Source organism: Molossus molossus, unplaced genomic scaffold, assembly GCF_014108415.1.
Source record: "Molossus molossus isolate mMolMol1 unplaced genomic scaffold, mMolMol1.p scaffold_m16_p_2, whole genome shotgun sequence".
Taxonomy (NCBI): Eukaryota; Metazoa; Chordata; class Mammalia; order Chiroptera; family Molossidae; genus Molossus; species Molossus molossus.
In genome coordinates this window covers 63,004,228-63,018,953 of record NW_023425355.1, presented here as the reverse complement: position 1 = coordinate 63,018,953, position 14,726 = coordinate 63,004,228, and the positions used below count along the sequence as shown (strand labels likewise).

At 50.7% G+C, this 14,726-nt stretch overlaps 1 protein-coding gene across 1 annotated transcript; it reads right to left on the bottom strand.

Annotated features, from left to right (window-relative positions):
- Window positions 1-331: 331 nt before the first annotated feature.
- Window positions 332-14,453, bottom strand: SASH3 (SAM and SH3 domain containing 3). Its single transcript, XM_036270358.1, has 8 exons — window positions 14,222-14,453; window positions 6,623-6,718; window positions 6,080-6,226; window positions 4,194-4,335; window positions 2,956-3,104; window positions 2,594-2,803; window positions 2,283-2,433; window positions 332-1,799 (listed from the first exon to the last, which is right to left on the bottom strand). The coding sequence occupies exons 1-8, from the start codon at window positions 14,276-14,278 to the stop codon at window positions 1,609-1,611; spliced, it is 1,143 nt and encodes a 380-aa protein (XP_036126251.1). The 5' UTR covers window positions 14,279-14,453; the 3' UTR covers window positions 332-1,608.
- Between the last annotated feature and the right edge of the window lie 273 nt (window positions 14,454-14,726).

Below are 14,726 nucleotides of genomic sequence, written 5' to 3'. Positions count from 1 at the left end.
GACCCCAGCAAGGACTGTGGCCCCAGGAGCCTGAGTTCTGAGGGAGGCAGGTTAGCAGGAAGGGCAGAGCCAGCTAGGACTTCAAACTGGAGCTTTAGGTCAACAGGGTCAAGGGCACTGAGCATCTTTAGGGAAGGGACAGATGGCCCTGAAAGGACAATGTGGACGTTTTGCTGAGTCCAGCTTTGAAAGAGACTAGTCTGCACTCCCAACCCTCTCTCCATAAGAAAGATAGCTGGAGATGGTAACTTCATTTTATTTATGTTTATTGTTGCCAACCTATCTCCCCCAACCCCTCTCATATTTACACTAACCCCCACCCCCACCCCAAGCTAGCTTTACCAAAGTTCCTGGTCGTAGATCCAGAAGTATGTCCATTAAGCTGGCAGTTCTAGATGTAGTTGGCATTGTTTGTCCCTGAGCTAGTTTGGCCCCGGGGAAGAGTTACTCTGGGACTCAGGCCACAGATTTGGTGCTGGAGTCAAGGGAAGCTCCACCAATAGATACTATCCCTACCCTTTTGCATCTCAGGGTACATTAAAACCTTTAGCAAAGCAAAGTTGGAGTAATGGATTCCCCAGTGTCAAGTTTGTGCTTTTCTTGCTTGTAAGGACCCACATGAGAGGCCAAGTCTGGGCCCAGACCTGCATCTGACTTCTGAGGGACCATTCTATCCTTGGAAGTCAGATCTGACCATTTGCCATCAACCTGGAGAAAAGTGTCATTTGAGGGGGCCAGGAGTGGAAAAGGAGGGTGCACATTGTATGAGGTATGGATATTGCTTTAAGCTGGACTAAGTTGCAGCTTGGCCTGAGTTATGTGGGGAGGAACAGAACTGATGAGCAGGAGAAGATATTTCATTTGGGAGCCTAAGGTCCCTCCAGCCTCCTCAGTAAGCCTCACTGGTATCTTGGGCCACAGATAACAGGAGAGCAGACATTTAATGTCACAGAATGTCAGAGTTGGCAAGGCCCTCAGTGTCTATCCATTCTAATCCCAGTCAGTCCTAGACCCAAATTGGGGAAGACACTTGATTTTAGTGACAGTAATTTAGTGGTTAAATCTCCTAGAAAGTTAAGGAGAAGGAAAGTAAAAAAGGTAAATGTTACTTTCTTCAGACCTTATGGAGGACAATCTGGATTTACTCATGATCAATTAGAATCCTTTTAAATGACCAACTTCCCCAGGGTCCTGAGATGGACTTGAAATACTTGGTCCCCCTTTCAGGAATAGTGCTACAGGGGAAGGTGCTGTGGGAGTGAGGAGGCTTTGGAGGCCTTGTGGTGAGGGACATGAGTGGGGTAACCCCTCAGTGCCCCACTTGCTGTGGACATGGCCAGAGTGGTCTGTACTGTCAATAACTGGTGGAGAGAGGGGAGCGGACAGGTGTGATGTGCCCTCGGCGGCTCCTTATCCACTCCAGTCAAGCCTCTAGGGCCCTGGCCAGCTGCTGCGGCCTTAGGTACCACAGGGGGAGGAGAGGGGCCCAGGGCCAGGTTAGGCACCAGTCCTCTGCCAGCCCTCCAGCCTGGGCTACGTCTGGAGGCTGGGACTCATCCCTGCTGCATGTGCTGCTCAGGCCCAGCCTCGGCCCACCATCACCTCTGCTCAAGGCGCCCCAGCCAGAGAGAGGCCCTGTAGCTGCTCCTCAGTGCCCGCCAGCTCCGCCTCGTCACGTCCGCTCTCTGAGCCCTCGAAGCAGCCTGAGTCACGTGGGATGTCCCCCTTGGGGTCTGACAGGGTGTGCGCCGCTGGTTCCTGGCTGCTATCAGCACCTTCTTCTGCCTCCTCACTGCCGGCTGCCAAGGATGAGGGTGGGAGATGGAATATGGGGTCTTGGGCCTTAGAAGGGAGGGGAGTCAGAAACCCCAGGGAGCTCTGGGTGGGAGTCGGGACGCTGGGGATAGGGACACTGTAGGCAGTCTCTCCCCCTGGGCACCCGCCATCATCTCTGCCTTTCTTGTGCTTTCCAGGACCAGGAACTTAAACTTCTTCAGCACCAAGCCAGGAGCCAGAAAACTGCCTGAATCCCATCTCTGTCATTGTCCAACTTTGAGCTCTTGAGTACTTGCCTTACCTTCTGTGTCCTTAAGTCTCCCCTTGTATCCCAAAGGGAGTGGGACCCAGTCATCCTTAAAACCCCTTCTCCCCTCAAATTTTGCCTAAGACTGGGGTTAAAGTGTGTAAAGTGCCTTTCCTCTCACTGCACAGGGCCCCAAGGCAGAGGCTTCCCCTCCCTAGACCACCAGCAGCACCCTCACCTAGCTCCTAAGCCCACTCACTATCATAATCCAGCAGCAGCTCGGCAGCAGTGAGCAGCTTGGCCCGGTGCTGTGGGTCTGTGATGTTCAACTCATTGAGGTGTGTTTCCCGCAGCTCTTTGAAGTCCTCCAGTGTCTGGTAGCCATTGAGCAGCAGGGTGGATGTGTGCTCCTGTGGGCGGAGGCAGGCCACCAGCTAAGACGCTTATAAGCCACCCCCTCCACCACCACCAATCCCTCTCTCCCTACATAGCTGACTTGCCCTGACCATCATCCCTGGGATAAGGGTGCCTCCCTTGATCCTAAACGCTAGTGCAGGCCCAAGGTCAAACCTCCAGGCCAATGCGCTCCAGCAGCTCATGCAGAGTCTTGGGCTTGGGCCTCTTGCCCTTGCTCTGTCGGCGGCTGGGACGGGTAGTCCCCATAGACTCCTCGGGCAGCATATCCACATAGATGAATTTAAAAGAACCCAGCCTGCCATTGAGCAGGCCCAGCCATGTGCCCACAGGCGGCTTTTCAATGATCTGGATCACATCACCTTTCTGTGGGAGGAGAGAAAAAAAAGTGGATTAGGAGAGAGATAGGGGAGGGGGTTCCCTCAGCCTTTGATGACACTGTCTTACCCTGACTTAGTCCAGCCCCCTTTATGCATGCAGCCTGCAAGGCTCAAGTGAGGCCCAGATTGTCATCTTACCTGTAGTTTCAGCGAGTCGTGGTCATAGGGGCTGGGAGTGAAGTCGGTGTGGACTCGGGCCCGGCCACAGAAGGGCCCTGTGTACTGGGGGGCAGGTGGATCCTCCCCAAAGCTTCCAGAGCCTGGACTGGGGCTGCAGAGCTCACTGCCTGCAGGATATGGGGCAGGGAGGAGAGTCACCTTTGTCCCAGGACAGCTGGGGCTGTGCCCAGCAGGTACCTTACAGGGAGTCTGTCTAGAAGTCCCGGGGCTACATGCTGGGGGAAAAAATCTGGGTGCTGGTCAGTCTCACATTGCAGCAAGGATTCTGACCCATCCCCTGAGCCACTCTGCAAGAGCGCAGCTTCATTTCTGAGGCCTCAGGCATGATAACAGTTGACCACAGGAGAAATGGCTCAAAGTCCAAAGAACAGGCAAATTGCAAGGGCCTCTAGAGACGAACTAGGCCAACACCCCAATGAACAGATGAAGCATACTGAGGCCAGACAGGCCAAGTGACCTGCCCAAGGCCTCTCATCTTATAATTGGAAGCACTGGGTCTTATATTCTAGGTCTCCTGACTCCTATTCCAGTGCCCCTTCTACCCCTGAAGCCACACCCTGGAGGTGCGGGGGTCAGGGAAGTCTGGGGAACCAGAGAAAGAACAGGGGACTTGGAACTAGACTGAGGGGTGAGAAAGACAGTGCCTATGAAGGTTTGCAACCCAGAGGCCACAATCTTTCTTTTAGGTCTTGCCTAGCCCCATGGACATCTAGAAAATGCCAAGTGGTACCCTAAGTTAAGCAATCTAAAGTCTGAGGTCTAGGAGGCTGAGTCTTCACAGTTGGATACTCTGTACCCCCACCCAAGCTTGGGATGTCAGAGGCCCAGGAAGCTGTAGCTTCTAGGTATCCTTGGGAGGGTGGGGCAAGAGGGCAAGGGGGCCTTTCCTCTGCCCTCGAGCCCTCGGGGGCCTGGGGACAGCAAATGGAGCTCCTTTAGGGTAGAGCTGTGTTCAAGAATCAGTCAGTCGCTTAAGCTCCCTGAACCTCCGTTTTCACATCAATAAAGTGGGGATAATAATAGTACTGGCCCCATGAAATTGTGAAGATTTAATATGAAGAGGGTTGGGAAAGTTCCCAGAAGGCAAACCATAAAGATTTATTTCTCTTAGCCCCTTCCCAGACAATCACTGGCATGGCCCTAACCCAGTTCTTTTCTCCAGACTCGGTAGATGTTCCCCCACCTCCCCTTCTTACCAGTGGATGCCTGGCGGCTGAGTGTTGGAAGCTCACGCTCCTCTTGCTCAGAAAATGACAGTGCCATCTTTTCAGGGCCAGGGCTGTCCAGGCTGCAGTCTGGAGATGTTGGGGAGGCTGAGCCCTCCTCCAGAGGGTCGGCCTGCAGGGGAGGGGAGACAGGAAGCCCTGAGTAGCCTCAGTTGGGGTGCACATGGGGCAGTCCCGGTGCAGAGGAAATAGACCTGGGTTTGACAGAGAACCGGGCCCTGGCTGGAGCCCCAGCTTACAGGCAGCATGGCACCCTCAGAGCCCTCGTTTCTTCTCTTGTAAGAGGGGAATGACAAGTCCTTGCCCTGCCCACCTCACAGAATGAAGCATAACTGGGGTGCCATGTGAATGTACTTTGTCAACTTAGAGCGCCAATGTATATACAGAGAAGGCTGGTGCCAGAGCTTGAACTCAGAACTGTCACTGGGGCACAGTCAAGCAGAAGAGTTACTACTTTTGACTATGCTTGATTGTTCCAAGGTTTTAGATGAGAAGTAGTGGAGGAACTTGGGAATCCAAGGCCATGCATGAGGCCTCATTCAAATCCGCTTGACTTCAGGGCACTCCCGCCTCATCATACCTCAGTCATAGGTAACTCTTCCACAACTGGCTCTGGCAGTAAAAGCCCTCATGTGTAGAGGTCACCAATTCCTGTGTTGTAAATACTCCCTACAATGACCACTGTGATGTGGCTGACCAAGCAGTGCATCATCATAGGCTATTTCCTTCACACAGACTATAAGATACAAATAACCCCAAGAACATATAGAGCGATGAAAGGCAGCCCAAGAATTAGGATGTGATCAATTCTGGAGATCGACTGTAGCCCCTTTATTTTTAATATAATTTATTTAGTTCTAAGTTTATATAATTTAATTTTCCATAATGTTATATTTCATACCTGACTCAAAATTCCTGAAAATTTGGCCAGCTGCTTTCCTGAGCCGGTACGAGCCGGTACGAGCTGACTGAAGAACACCACTGCCGCCCTGGCCAGTTTGGCTCAGCGGTTAGAGCGTCGGCCTGCGGTCTGGAGAGACCCGGGTTCGGTTCCCGCTAAGGGCACGTACTTCGGTTGCAGTTTGTCCCCGGCCCTGGTTGGTCGTGCGGGTGGCAGCCACTCGATGTGTCCCTTCACGTCGATGTTTCTCTCTCTCTCTCCCTTCCTCTCTCTCCCTCCCATTCTATCTGTACAAAAAATGGAAAAATATCCTCGGGTGAGGATAAAAAAAAAAAAAAAAAAAGAACACCACTGTGTCCAGTGAACATCACTGTCACTTCAGCTGGTTGGCTATCTGTCATGCCCTCCCTCCTTGGGCCAAAGCCAGCCTCCTCTAATTTTCTCTCATAGAGGCCCTCTTTGAATCAAGCCTTCCCAATCCCAGGGGCCCACTGTCCTCAGGCTTACCATCTCAGGAAGCTTCTGTTATTTCAATTTTCATCCCTCATTAGACCCTACCCTTGGTCCCTGTGGACCATGGTGCCTTGCTGCCATGTCCATGGCTGAGTGAGCTCCCCTTCCATGTGACCTTCTCATATATCTTATTTTTTATCCTCACCCGAGGACATATTTTCGTGTTTTGTTCAGATAGAGTGGGAGGGAGAGAGGAAGAGAGAGAGAGAGAAACATCGACGTGAAAGGGACACATTGAGTGGCTGCCACCCACACGACCTCAACCAGGGCCAGGGACAAACTGCAACCGAGGTACATGCCCTTAGCGGGAACTGAACCCGGGTCTCTCTGGACCGCAGACCTTCTCATATTTAATCAAACCTTCAGGCATGGTATCTGAGCGGTGGCTGTCAAGGCACCTGTCCTCCCAGTCCCCACCCCTCCCCTGGATCCCAGGCCTCACCATCTCCTCTGATAGGGCCTTCACCATCATCTTGCCCATCTTCCTATTCATGGTTCGGGAAATCACGGCCCTCCACTTCTTCCCCAGTTTCTTGCCACTCTTCCCAGCATCCTCTGGAGTAGGAACACCTGAGTCATCTTCTGGAATCTGTGACAACAAACGAAGAGTTCCAGGGACCCAGGTGACTCTGCCTGTGTCTAGGACTCGGGGATAGAAGGAGGCCTTTGGGCCCTGGCAGAGGATGGAGGGGTGGGAATAGGAAGCTCTTGTCCCCTTTCCTCTTAGCTCCAGTCCTATTTTCAGCCCTGTTAATTTGTAATTAATTTGATAATTAATTTGTAACTGAAAACTATGCAGGTGAATTCTTGGAGCCCAGAATTTTGGTGGGTGGGCCTTCTGTATTTAAGCAGACTTAGCCTCAACAATCATAAAATCTCTTCTTTCCCCTCCTCTATCCCTTCTTCTCTCCAAGACACTCTCTTGCCCAGGGTCTGCAGCCAGCCATACCCCCCCGCACTCCCCCAAGGAGGCTCTGAAACTTACATTATCATCCAGATTAAATTCCTTCTCGCTCACCACTGGGGAGCTGGGTTTGGCTTTGGCAAAATCTTTGAAACTGCTGGAGCGCTGAAGTGAGAGCTGAAGGAGGGAGAGATGTTGCAATCAGTGATGCTAAAATGGCTGGTTGAGCAGGGGGCTATTCTTATTCCCAACACCCATGCACATACCCCAGGGCTGGACAGAGCCACATGGACCCTGAGGTCCCAGGACTAATATGGCAAAACACCAAAACGTCCTTGGAAATACCTAGCTTCATCCTGTTCTTCAGCAGAGAATGGTCCCTAATACTGGCCCTAGAACAAGCTCTTGCCCTCAAGAGACTCTGACCTCAGTTAGGCCTTAGACTAAGCCCACATTTCCACCAGTACCTGAAGTTCGATCCCCAGAACCCTGAAGTGAAAGACTAAATGAGTCAGAGTAAAGACATATTTCCTGCTACAGACATACCTCTGCATAAACAATAGCATCACCTTTATGTAACAGAGCAAAGTCTTCCAAATGCCATAGCCTGGCCTCCATGCTCTGGGCCTGCTCCAAGCATGGTCTCCTATCTCAGTGACAGCAGTAAACACATTAGGGCCCCCAGCCTGGTGAATCTGTGTCCTGGGAAGAGCAAAACACTTCCCCCAGGAGTCAGTAAGACCCGGCATTAGGCTTTCTGAAAAACCACAGTAGAGGCAGTCAGAGAAGGTACCCACAGATTTGAGACACAAATGATGGGCAGTAACTTAGTAAAAGAAAGCTACCATTTTCTTTCTTTCTTTTCTTTTTTTTAATCCTCACCCGAGGACATTTTCCCATTTTTTTGTTCAGGTAGAGTGGGAGGGAGAGAGAGGAACAGAGAGAGAGAGAGAGAAACATCGACGTGAAAGGAACACATAGAGTGGCTGCCACCTGCACGACCGACCAGGGCCGGGGACAAACTGCAACCGAGGTACATGCCCTTAGCGGGAACCGAACCCGGGTCTCTCAGGACCGCAGGTCGACACTCCAACTGCTGAGCCAAACCGGCCAGGGCGAAAGCTACCATTTTCTTTCTTTACCTCACCTTTTTTTTTTTTTTTTATCCTCACCCGAGGATATTTTTCCATTTTTTGTACAGATAGAGTGGGAGGGAGAGAGAGGAAGGGAGAGAGAGAGAGAAACATCGACGTGAAAGGGACACATCAAGTGGCTGCCACCCGCACGACCAACCAGGGCCGAGGACAAACTGCAACCGAAGTACGTGCCCTTAGCGGGAACCGAACCCGGGTCTCTCCAGACCGCAGGCCGACGCTCTAACCGCTGAGCCAAACTGGCCAGGGCTTTACCTCACCTTTTAACCTTAGCCACTAATTTGATGAGATGCCTACTGCTGACAGGTGCTGGTCTTCAGACTTTTTGGCCTGACCTATTGTTTGTGCTGATGAGACTGTTTTCAGGAAATGAGCTTTCTTAACTGTGCTTGTGTGCACATGCCAAGATAGCCACAGAAACCAGGGCCAGGCAGGTAATGAGGGCAGGCTTTCAAGAAGTAGAGGCTGAGCCTGAATCAAGATCATCAGCCAAGACCAGAGATACATACAGGAACCAAGGTTCACAGATGGCCAGACAGAGCAGAATAGACTGCAGACACCGGAGATAAGGGCTTGAGGAACCAAAGCGCCAAAAACTCACACAAGACTAAAAATTTCACATCCTCTTTCCTATGAAGAGGGCTCCAGTGACAACCTCTCAGTGCAGAGGCAATATCACCTGCCCCCCAGCACACACACAACTGGCCCCAACTCCTGGGGACTGCACTGGAGCACTTCCGTTCTCTTGGTGGGTCTTTACCAAAGGCAAGTCAGCAATCAGGGTCAGGGGCCACACTTTCCTAGAGATTGCAACAAGCTAGCTGACCAGAAATTAGGTCAGCAGTCAGGCCAAGTAGCCACTACAACCATGAGGATGTCCTGGGTGGAGTCCCTTTAGCCTCCATCAGGAAGCCTTTTCCATGCTACGCTGGGGAGCCAGAAAAGGGGGCCACAAGTGGGGAAGGGAAAGCATGACTGTGAGGTGGCTGCTCTGGTTCCTGTGTATTTCTTCTACCCTCCTTTGTTGGTTTTCCCCACCCACTGTTCTTTCCTCTTTTTCTCCCTTTCTTTCCCCGTCTCTCCTCTGCTTTCTGTTGATTTCCTCCTTTCTTGTATGGCTAGCATGCATCTGCCCTGATAACTTCCTCCTCTTACTGCCTGGAAAAGAGGGAACAGAGAGAGGGTGGGAAACAGACTGGCTATTATTTATAGGCCAGTGGGGCCTATTGTGACCTTCTCTCCATCACCTCTTGGCCTGGTCTGCAGACCAGGAGGCTGAGATTTGCCCCCAAACCCCCAGGGACTGCAAGCCTGGAAAGCAAGCAGGATGGCAGACGTGGGCCCGGAAGTGAGCTTTGTTGGGGCAGAGTAAACTCATTGCCAGGCCTCCCTCTAATTGCAATTCTTTCCTTTTCCTGTCATGAACCTTCAGTCTGGGGCTGGGAGGGGAGTCTTTGGCACATGGGACCTTGTTTCAGGGCCCCTGTCCCAGCATTAGCTCAAAGTGGAGGAAATTCTCCAAAAAGATTGTGGGGTTAGTGCTGGTACTTGGGTCCAGCTGGTGGATCCTCAGACCAGGGACATGGAAAGGACTACACGATTCTTCAGTGGACTAAAGGTGGAGGCTGACTAGAGTGGTCCATCTTCAACCTAAGAGGCAGCACCAAAGATCCTGAATGCCTTGGGACGTCTCTGAAGTGACACCCCACCCAGGTATGAGTTGAAATCCTTGAGCTCCTAGATTTCCTGCCTGACCTCTGTTTGGGGTGAGTCCTCCATGGGGGTCCTGCCCAAGGGCGGTGGTAGTACCAAACATTATTTTTCATGTTTGAGGGGAATGTATGGACCTTTTGGAAACAAGTACTTCTCTGATGTCAGATGTTGCTGAGTTCAACCTTGGGATGTGTGATCTTTGGCAAGTTATTTAACCTCCCTGAACCTCAGTCTCTTCACTTGGTGTCAGCCAGAAAATGTTCACATTTTGGTTCTGTCTGCCACTGACCAGCTGTGTAAAGCTGGGTGAGTTCCTCAACATCTCTGGGCTTCCATTTTCTCATGGGTAAAATGAAGACAAGAGCATCTACCTCACTGTGTAGCTATGAGGATGAAAAGAGTGAGTGCCTAACACAGCTACCCCTCAGCAAATGTCCAAGTATCTGGATTTGTTTTCCTCATGACCTATCTCCTTCATCCAGACTCTTACCCAGGGCATTTCCCACCTGGAACACTCCACCCTTCATTTTGTCAACCAAAGTTTCTCCCTTCCTTCAAAATCCAATTTAACTGGAAAAAACCCACACATTCATCAACCATAGAATGGATGCATGAATAGTGGCAGTCATACAAGGAGCTAGGACATAGTGGTGAGCTTAGTACAACTTCTCCAGAACAACATGGATGGATCTCACAGATATACTTTTGAGCAGAAGGGGCCAGCCACTAGAGTATACTCTATGATTCCTCATATAGAAAGTTCAAAACTTGGCAAAACTCAAGCAGAAAAAGACAAATACCACATGATCTCACTTATATACGGAATATAATGAACATAACAGTCTGAGGAATACAGTAGACTCAGACACATGGAAGTAGGGCACAGACTGACATCCCTCAGAAGAGGGGATGGGGGGTGGGGGGGTGGGAAGAGATAAACCACAGAACTTATATGCATGTATGCATGACCAATGGACATGGACAACTAAGCCGGGGACAGGGTGGAGGGGGGGTGGGGTGGGGGGTGCCAATGGGGTAAAAAGGTAAAATATCTGTAACAAAAAAATAAATAAATAAACAGAAAAAAAAAAACTTGGCAAAACTAATCTGTGCTGTTGGAAGTCAGGATGGTGGTTATCCTTGGGGAAAGAATGTGTAGTGACTAGTAGAGGCATGAAGGAAGCTTCTAGAGTGTTGAAAGTATTCTGTTTTTTGATTTGGGTGCTGCTTACATGGGGATGTTCATTATGGAAATTCACTGAGTGGTACACTTATGATTTATGCACTTCTTTGTACAAATATTATACTTCAATAAAGAGGCTTTTTCAAATCCAGTTTTAAAGGCACTGTGCCCTGCAGGAAGCATCCCCTGATCACCCTCTCAGAACTTCACAGTGCCCCCATTGGCATCTTCTTCCCTTGCTTCTTAAGCAAGCTTATTTCCCCCCAGGTGGCTCCACAACTGTGCTCTCAGCTCATTCCTCTACCAGTCATATACCTAACACCCTCTGAGTTCCAGGCACGGGTCCATGCGTGCATGGGAATCCAGTAACCAGGGATTAAATACCTCCCCTGTGCCTGCACCCTGTCAAGTGTTTTATGTGTACCAGCTCATTCCAACCTTACCACAGCCCCATCTTACATACTCCTTTCCCAGCTCAGGAGACAGACTCAGAGAAATGATGTGCCCTAGGCAGAGTTACACAGCTGGTAGTAGAAAGAGCAGGGATTTGAACACATGTTTGTGACTCTGGAAGCCTGTGCATGTTGCTGTGCTCAGAGTTCACAAAGTAACACCCTCCACACACTATAGAAATGAACTGAGTGCAATGGCGACTTCAGGTGGCATTTGGAGGGAGCTACAGGGAGAGCAGGTGGGAGTATGGAGGAGGAAGGGCTCAGGACGGCTTCATAGAGGAGGAGGCACATTTGAACTGGGCTGTGCAGGGGAGCCGGGATTTCTCCCGAAGTTGCTGGGAAATTTTTAAACAACTGTGAGTTATGGACGTTCCAGTGTGGTGATGGAATGGTGGGTATGCCAATGCATGTGGTGGGAGGTAGAGCAGAAAAAGCTATGGAAGACCATTGCCAGCTGTGCCAAGGAATTCGGGCATTAGCCTATGGATGATGAGGAGCCACTGGAAATACAAAATGATGCTGGTAAGGGTGTCCTGCTAGAGGTGTTCTGTAGGAAGAGAACCAGGGGGATGTAGTGTGTTGGATATAGCAGAGATAGACTGAAAAGAGGGATCAACTGGACACTAGAATGGGAGCCTAGATTCCTCTCCATTTCCCTTGGTAGGAGATTTGGGGTATGGGGGAAAGTAGGGATGTGATCCCAGGACAAACCTCTGTCCATTTCCTACACTCTAACAGATCAAAGGGAGTGCAGAGAGAGACCTTGATAGAAGCAAAAATCTGCCAAGTATTATGTCCCCACCCCCAGTCGGGGACCTTGGACAAGCCTCTGAGTCTCAGGTGTAAAATAGGGATAAAGACAATATCTGCTCCTAACTCACAAGACTGTCAATGAGGAGCCAAGGAGCTAAGAGATGGGTGGAGCACACAGCACAGTGCCTGGTACCTGATGAGCTCTCACTCAGTACTGGCTCTTGATGTTATTAAGTCTTGTTTTCTCCACTTCAGGAACCCAGACTTGTTCTTCTTTGCCATGTGCTCCCCACCCCCATCCATGTCTACAGCATGCAACCCATCATATGTACATGCACACACTTGACAGAGCACTCCCACCTTTATTGTCCCAGGTGATCCATGTAACCTCCTGAAATGGACAGATCAAGAGCTATTCCCTTTTTCAGAGATGAGAAAACTGAGGCTCAAAGAAAGTCAATGAACTGTCCCCGGTCCTACAGTTAGAACTTCGTAGGATTCCAACTCTGCCTTACTGTCCCCTACACAGCACTTTCCCCATTTGGCAGGCCTGGGAGGAGGAGCAGGGACAGGAGAGAGAGGCCTTACTTGCCTTTGTGCTGTTTCCTCCACCATGTCACTTTACGCTCTGTGGGGAAGAGACTTGTTCAAGGTCACAGTGCTGGAGCAAGCCACTGCCTCCAGGCCCAGGGAAGGTACTGTTGCCACCTCCTGGAAGCACACCTTGGCTTTTCCAAGGGCACTTCCAAGGTTCGGGGCTTGGAGAGTGGCTCTGGGGGCTGGCCCAGGCTCTGACAAGGAGGACTGGCTTTGCCTGGACCACCTTTCCCTAGAGGACCATATGGGACTTGCTTCTCTTGGGAGAGGGCTGGGGGAAATTCTAGAGGCCCAGTGGCCAAGCACAGAATTGGAATAATGAAAGTGAGGAAAGAAGACAGGGACTTCTGGCTTCCATGTACCCCTAGCACCTCCACTTGAGGTCGCGTAGGGTCCTAGTGTCAAAGTGTCAGCTCTTTCTCAGACTCTTTCCACCAGTTCAGCTCCCCTGTGGTTTGGGGCCTAGCAATGTCTAGAGTAGTCTCGGCTTCCCATCCCCATTTGGCAAAGAGCAGGGGAAGCAGACTGCTTGCTAAGGAGAGACAGCAATGGCAAGTCTACTAGGTCCAGCCCTATGCAGGGCTTGGACAGGCAGGTGACAGCCTGTGGGAAAACTCATAAATCTCTCCCCCATCTCCCCACTTCCACTGCAACCTTAGAGAAGTAGCTGGGGTGAGGAGAGTATGGACGGAAGTGGCAGCCACCCCAGGAACCGAGATGGGGCAGGATGCACACACCAGTGACCTAAAGCTCAGCTCTGGTCTGGGAAGTGCTCTCCTGACAAGGGGGCTTCCCCATAGGGAACCATGGCTGAGCTCCAGGGGAAACTGACAGGGCACAGTGAAGGTCTGGAGGCCTCAGACCTTGGCCTGTGCCTAGGCCTGGGCCTCTTAGACCTGGTTCAGGCCTGCTTTGGAATTGTCCTAGGATTCTGCTGGATGTGCGAAATGTACTTGCTGATTGTGAGAATCCTACAATCAAATCAAAGAATTAAGTCTAGAAATACTCAAATCCAACTAGAGAAGCTTAGATCCGGCAGAGTGTCCAAGGGATCTTTTAGATTGGCCTTTGCTCCAGGAATATGAATACTTCAGCTGTCTATGACAGCTGCTTTTCTTCCTGGCCTTTAAAATCTCCCCCATCACATTTTTCCTCCTCAGCCCTCACTCCTACTCCCCATCTCACCAGCTTCATTTTCCATTCTTCACAAATAATTTCTCCCCACATTGGAAGAGCCTGTATGCCCTGTATTCCACTGCAGGTTGGAGGCCCTCTGCCCTATTTCCAGGTTGTGGGCCAGGGGAGCTACAACAGAGCTAAACCAAGTGAGAGGAATCTGGCTACAGCCAAAGGGTGGGGTCCTAGGAATGTTATGGCTCCAAGTGGGATGGCCCAGCAGGACCCTTTGAATGAGATGACTCTTGAGAGGCCATGCTCAGGCAGAAATGGTAGCAGGACCAGTGTAGGGGGTAGAAAATTAAGTACAGATTTAAGGATTCAACTTGAGAATTGCATTTTGTGATTCTCAAATTCTAGTCTAGGATTCTAGCCCTTAATTTTAGGTCTCTATCCCATCATTGTAGAATTGAATTTTATAACTCTAGACTTCTATGAGTCTTTTCTGTAACTCCATTTCTCTAGAATTTTGGAAGTCTCTTTTGTACTTCTGTTACTCTAGTAACCTTTGGGCCCTTATCCCATTGCCCTCAGGAGCCCTTGCCTACAGACTCAATGGATGGCCTTTGACTCTTCCACTTCTGAGTCGAGGGACTGGACTATGCAAGCAGAGGGAAGGAAGAAGTGAGTTCCCAGAGATGCTCCTCACCTTTTTCTTCTGAGTGGGCTCCTTCTCGCTGGCGTTGGAGGGCTTGCGGCGCAACATGGTCCTCTGCCCTGGTAATAATCTTTCCCTACTCTCTTAGGTGTTGAGATGTGGAGGCCTCTTGCTCAGCCTCGCCAGCACTGTCCAGGGGGCACAGCATGGACTGAACCTCTGGCTGCCACTCTGACTGCTGCAGTAGCTGCTTGAGGGTGAGGGCCATGGACACCCAGCGGCAGCAGCATACAGGAAGCCCTGCCACGTGACCGACTCTTACAGCAATTGCAACCCTTGTCGGCCCCTAGGGAGGAAGGAAGTCCTAGCTTCAGTCTCTAGAGATTCTGATGCAGATGGCTGTTGGGTTGAACAGGCAGAGAAAAGTCCCTACCCTGCCATCTCGTGTCAATCATCACCAGTTCTTCTGCTCCCATCTCCCCAGAGGTGGCCAATCAACTTGATATTATATGACTTACTTAGGCCTCTTATCTCTTTGACCAGAATCCAGAAACCA

Excerpts from the sequence above, each read along its gene's own strand:
- SASH3 (XM_036270358.1), bottom strand. The coding sequence starts at position 14,278 with ATGTTGCGCCGCAAGCCCTCCAACGCCAGCGAGAAGGAGCCCACTCAG. Across the intron at positions 2,804-2,955 it reads ACGACTCGCTGAAACTACAG|AAAGGTGATGTGATCCAGAT; the intron begins GTAAGATGACAA and ends CTCCTCCCACAG. Across the intron at positions 1,800-2,282 it reads GCTGCTGCTGGATTATGATA|CCGGCAGTGAGGAGGCAGAA; the intron begins GTGAGTGGGCTT and ends CATCCTTGGCAG.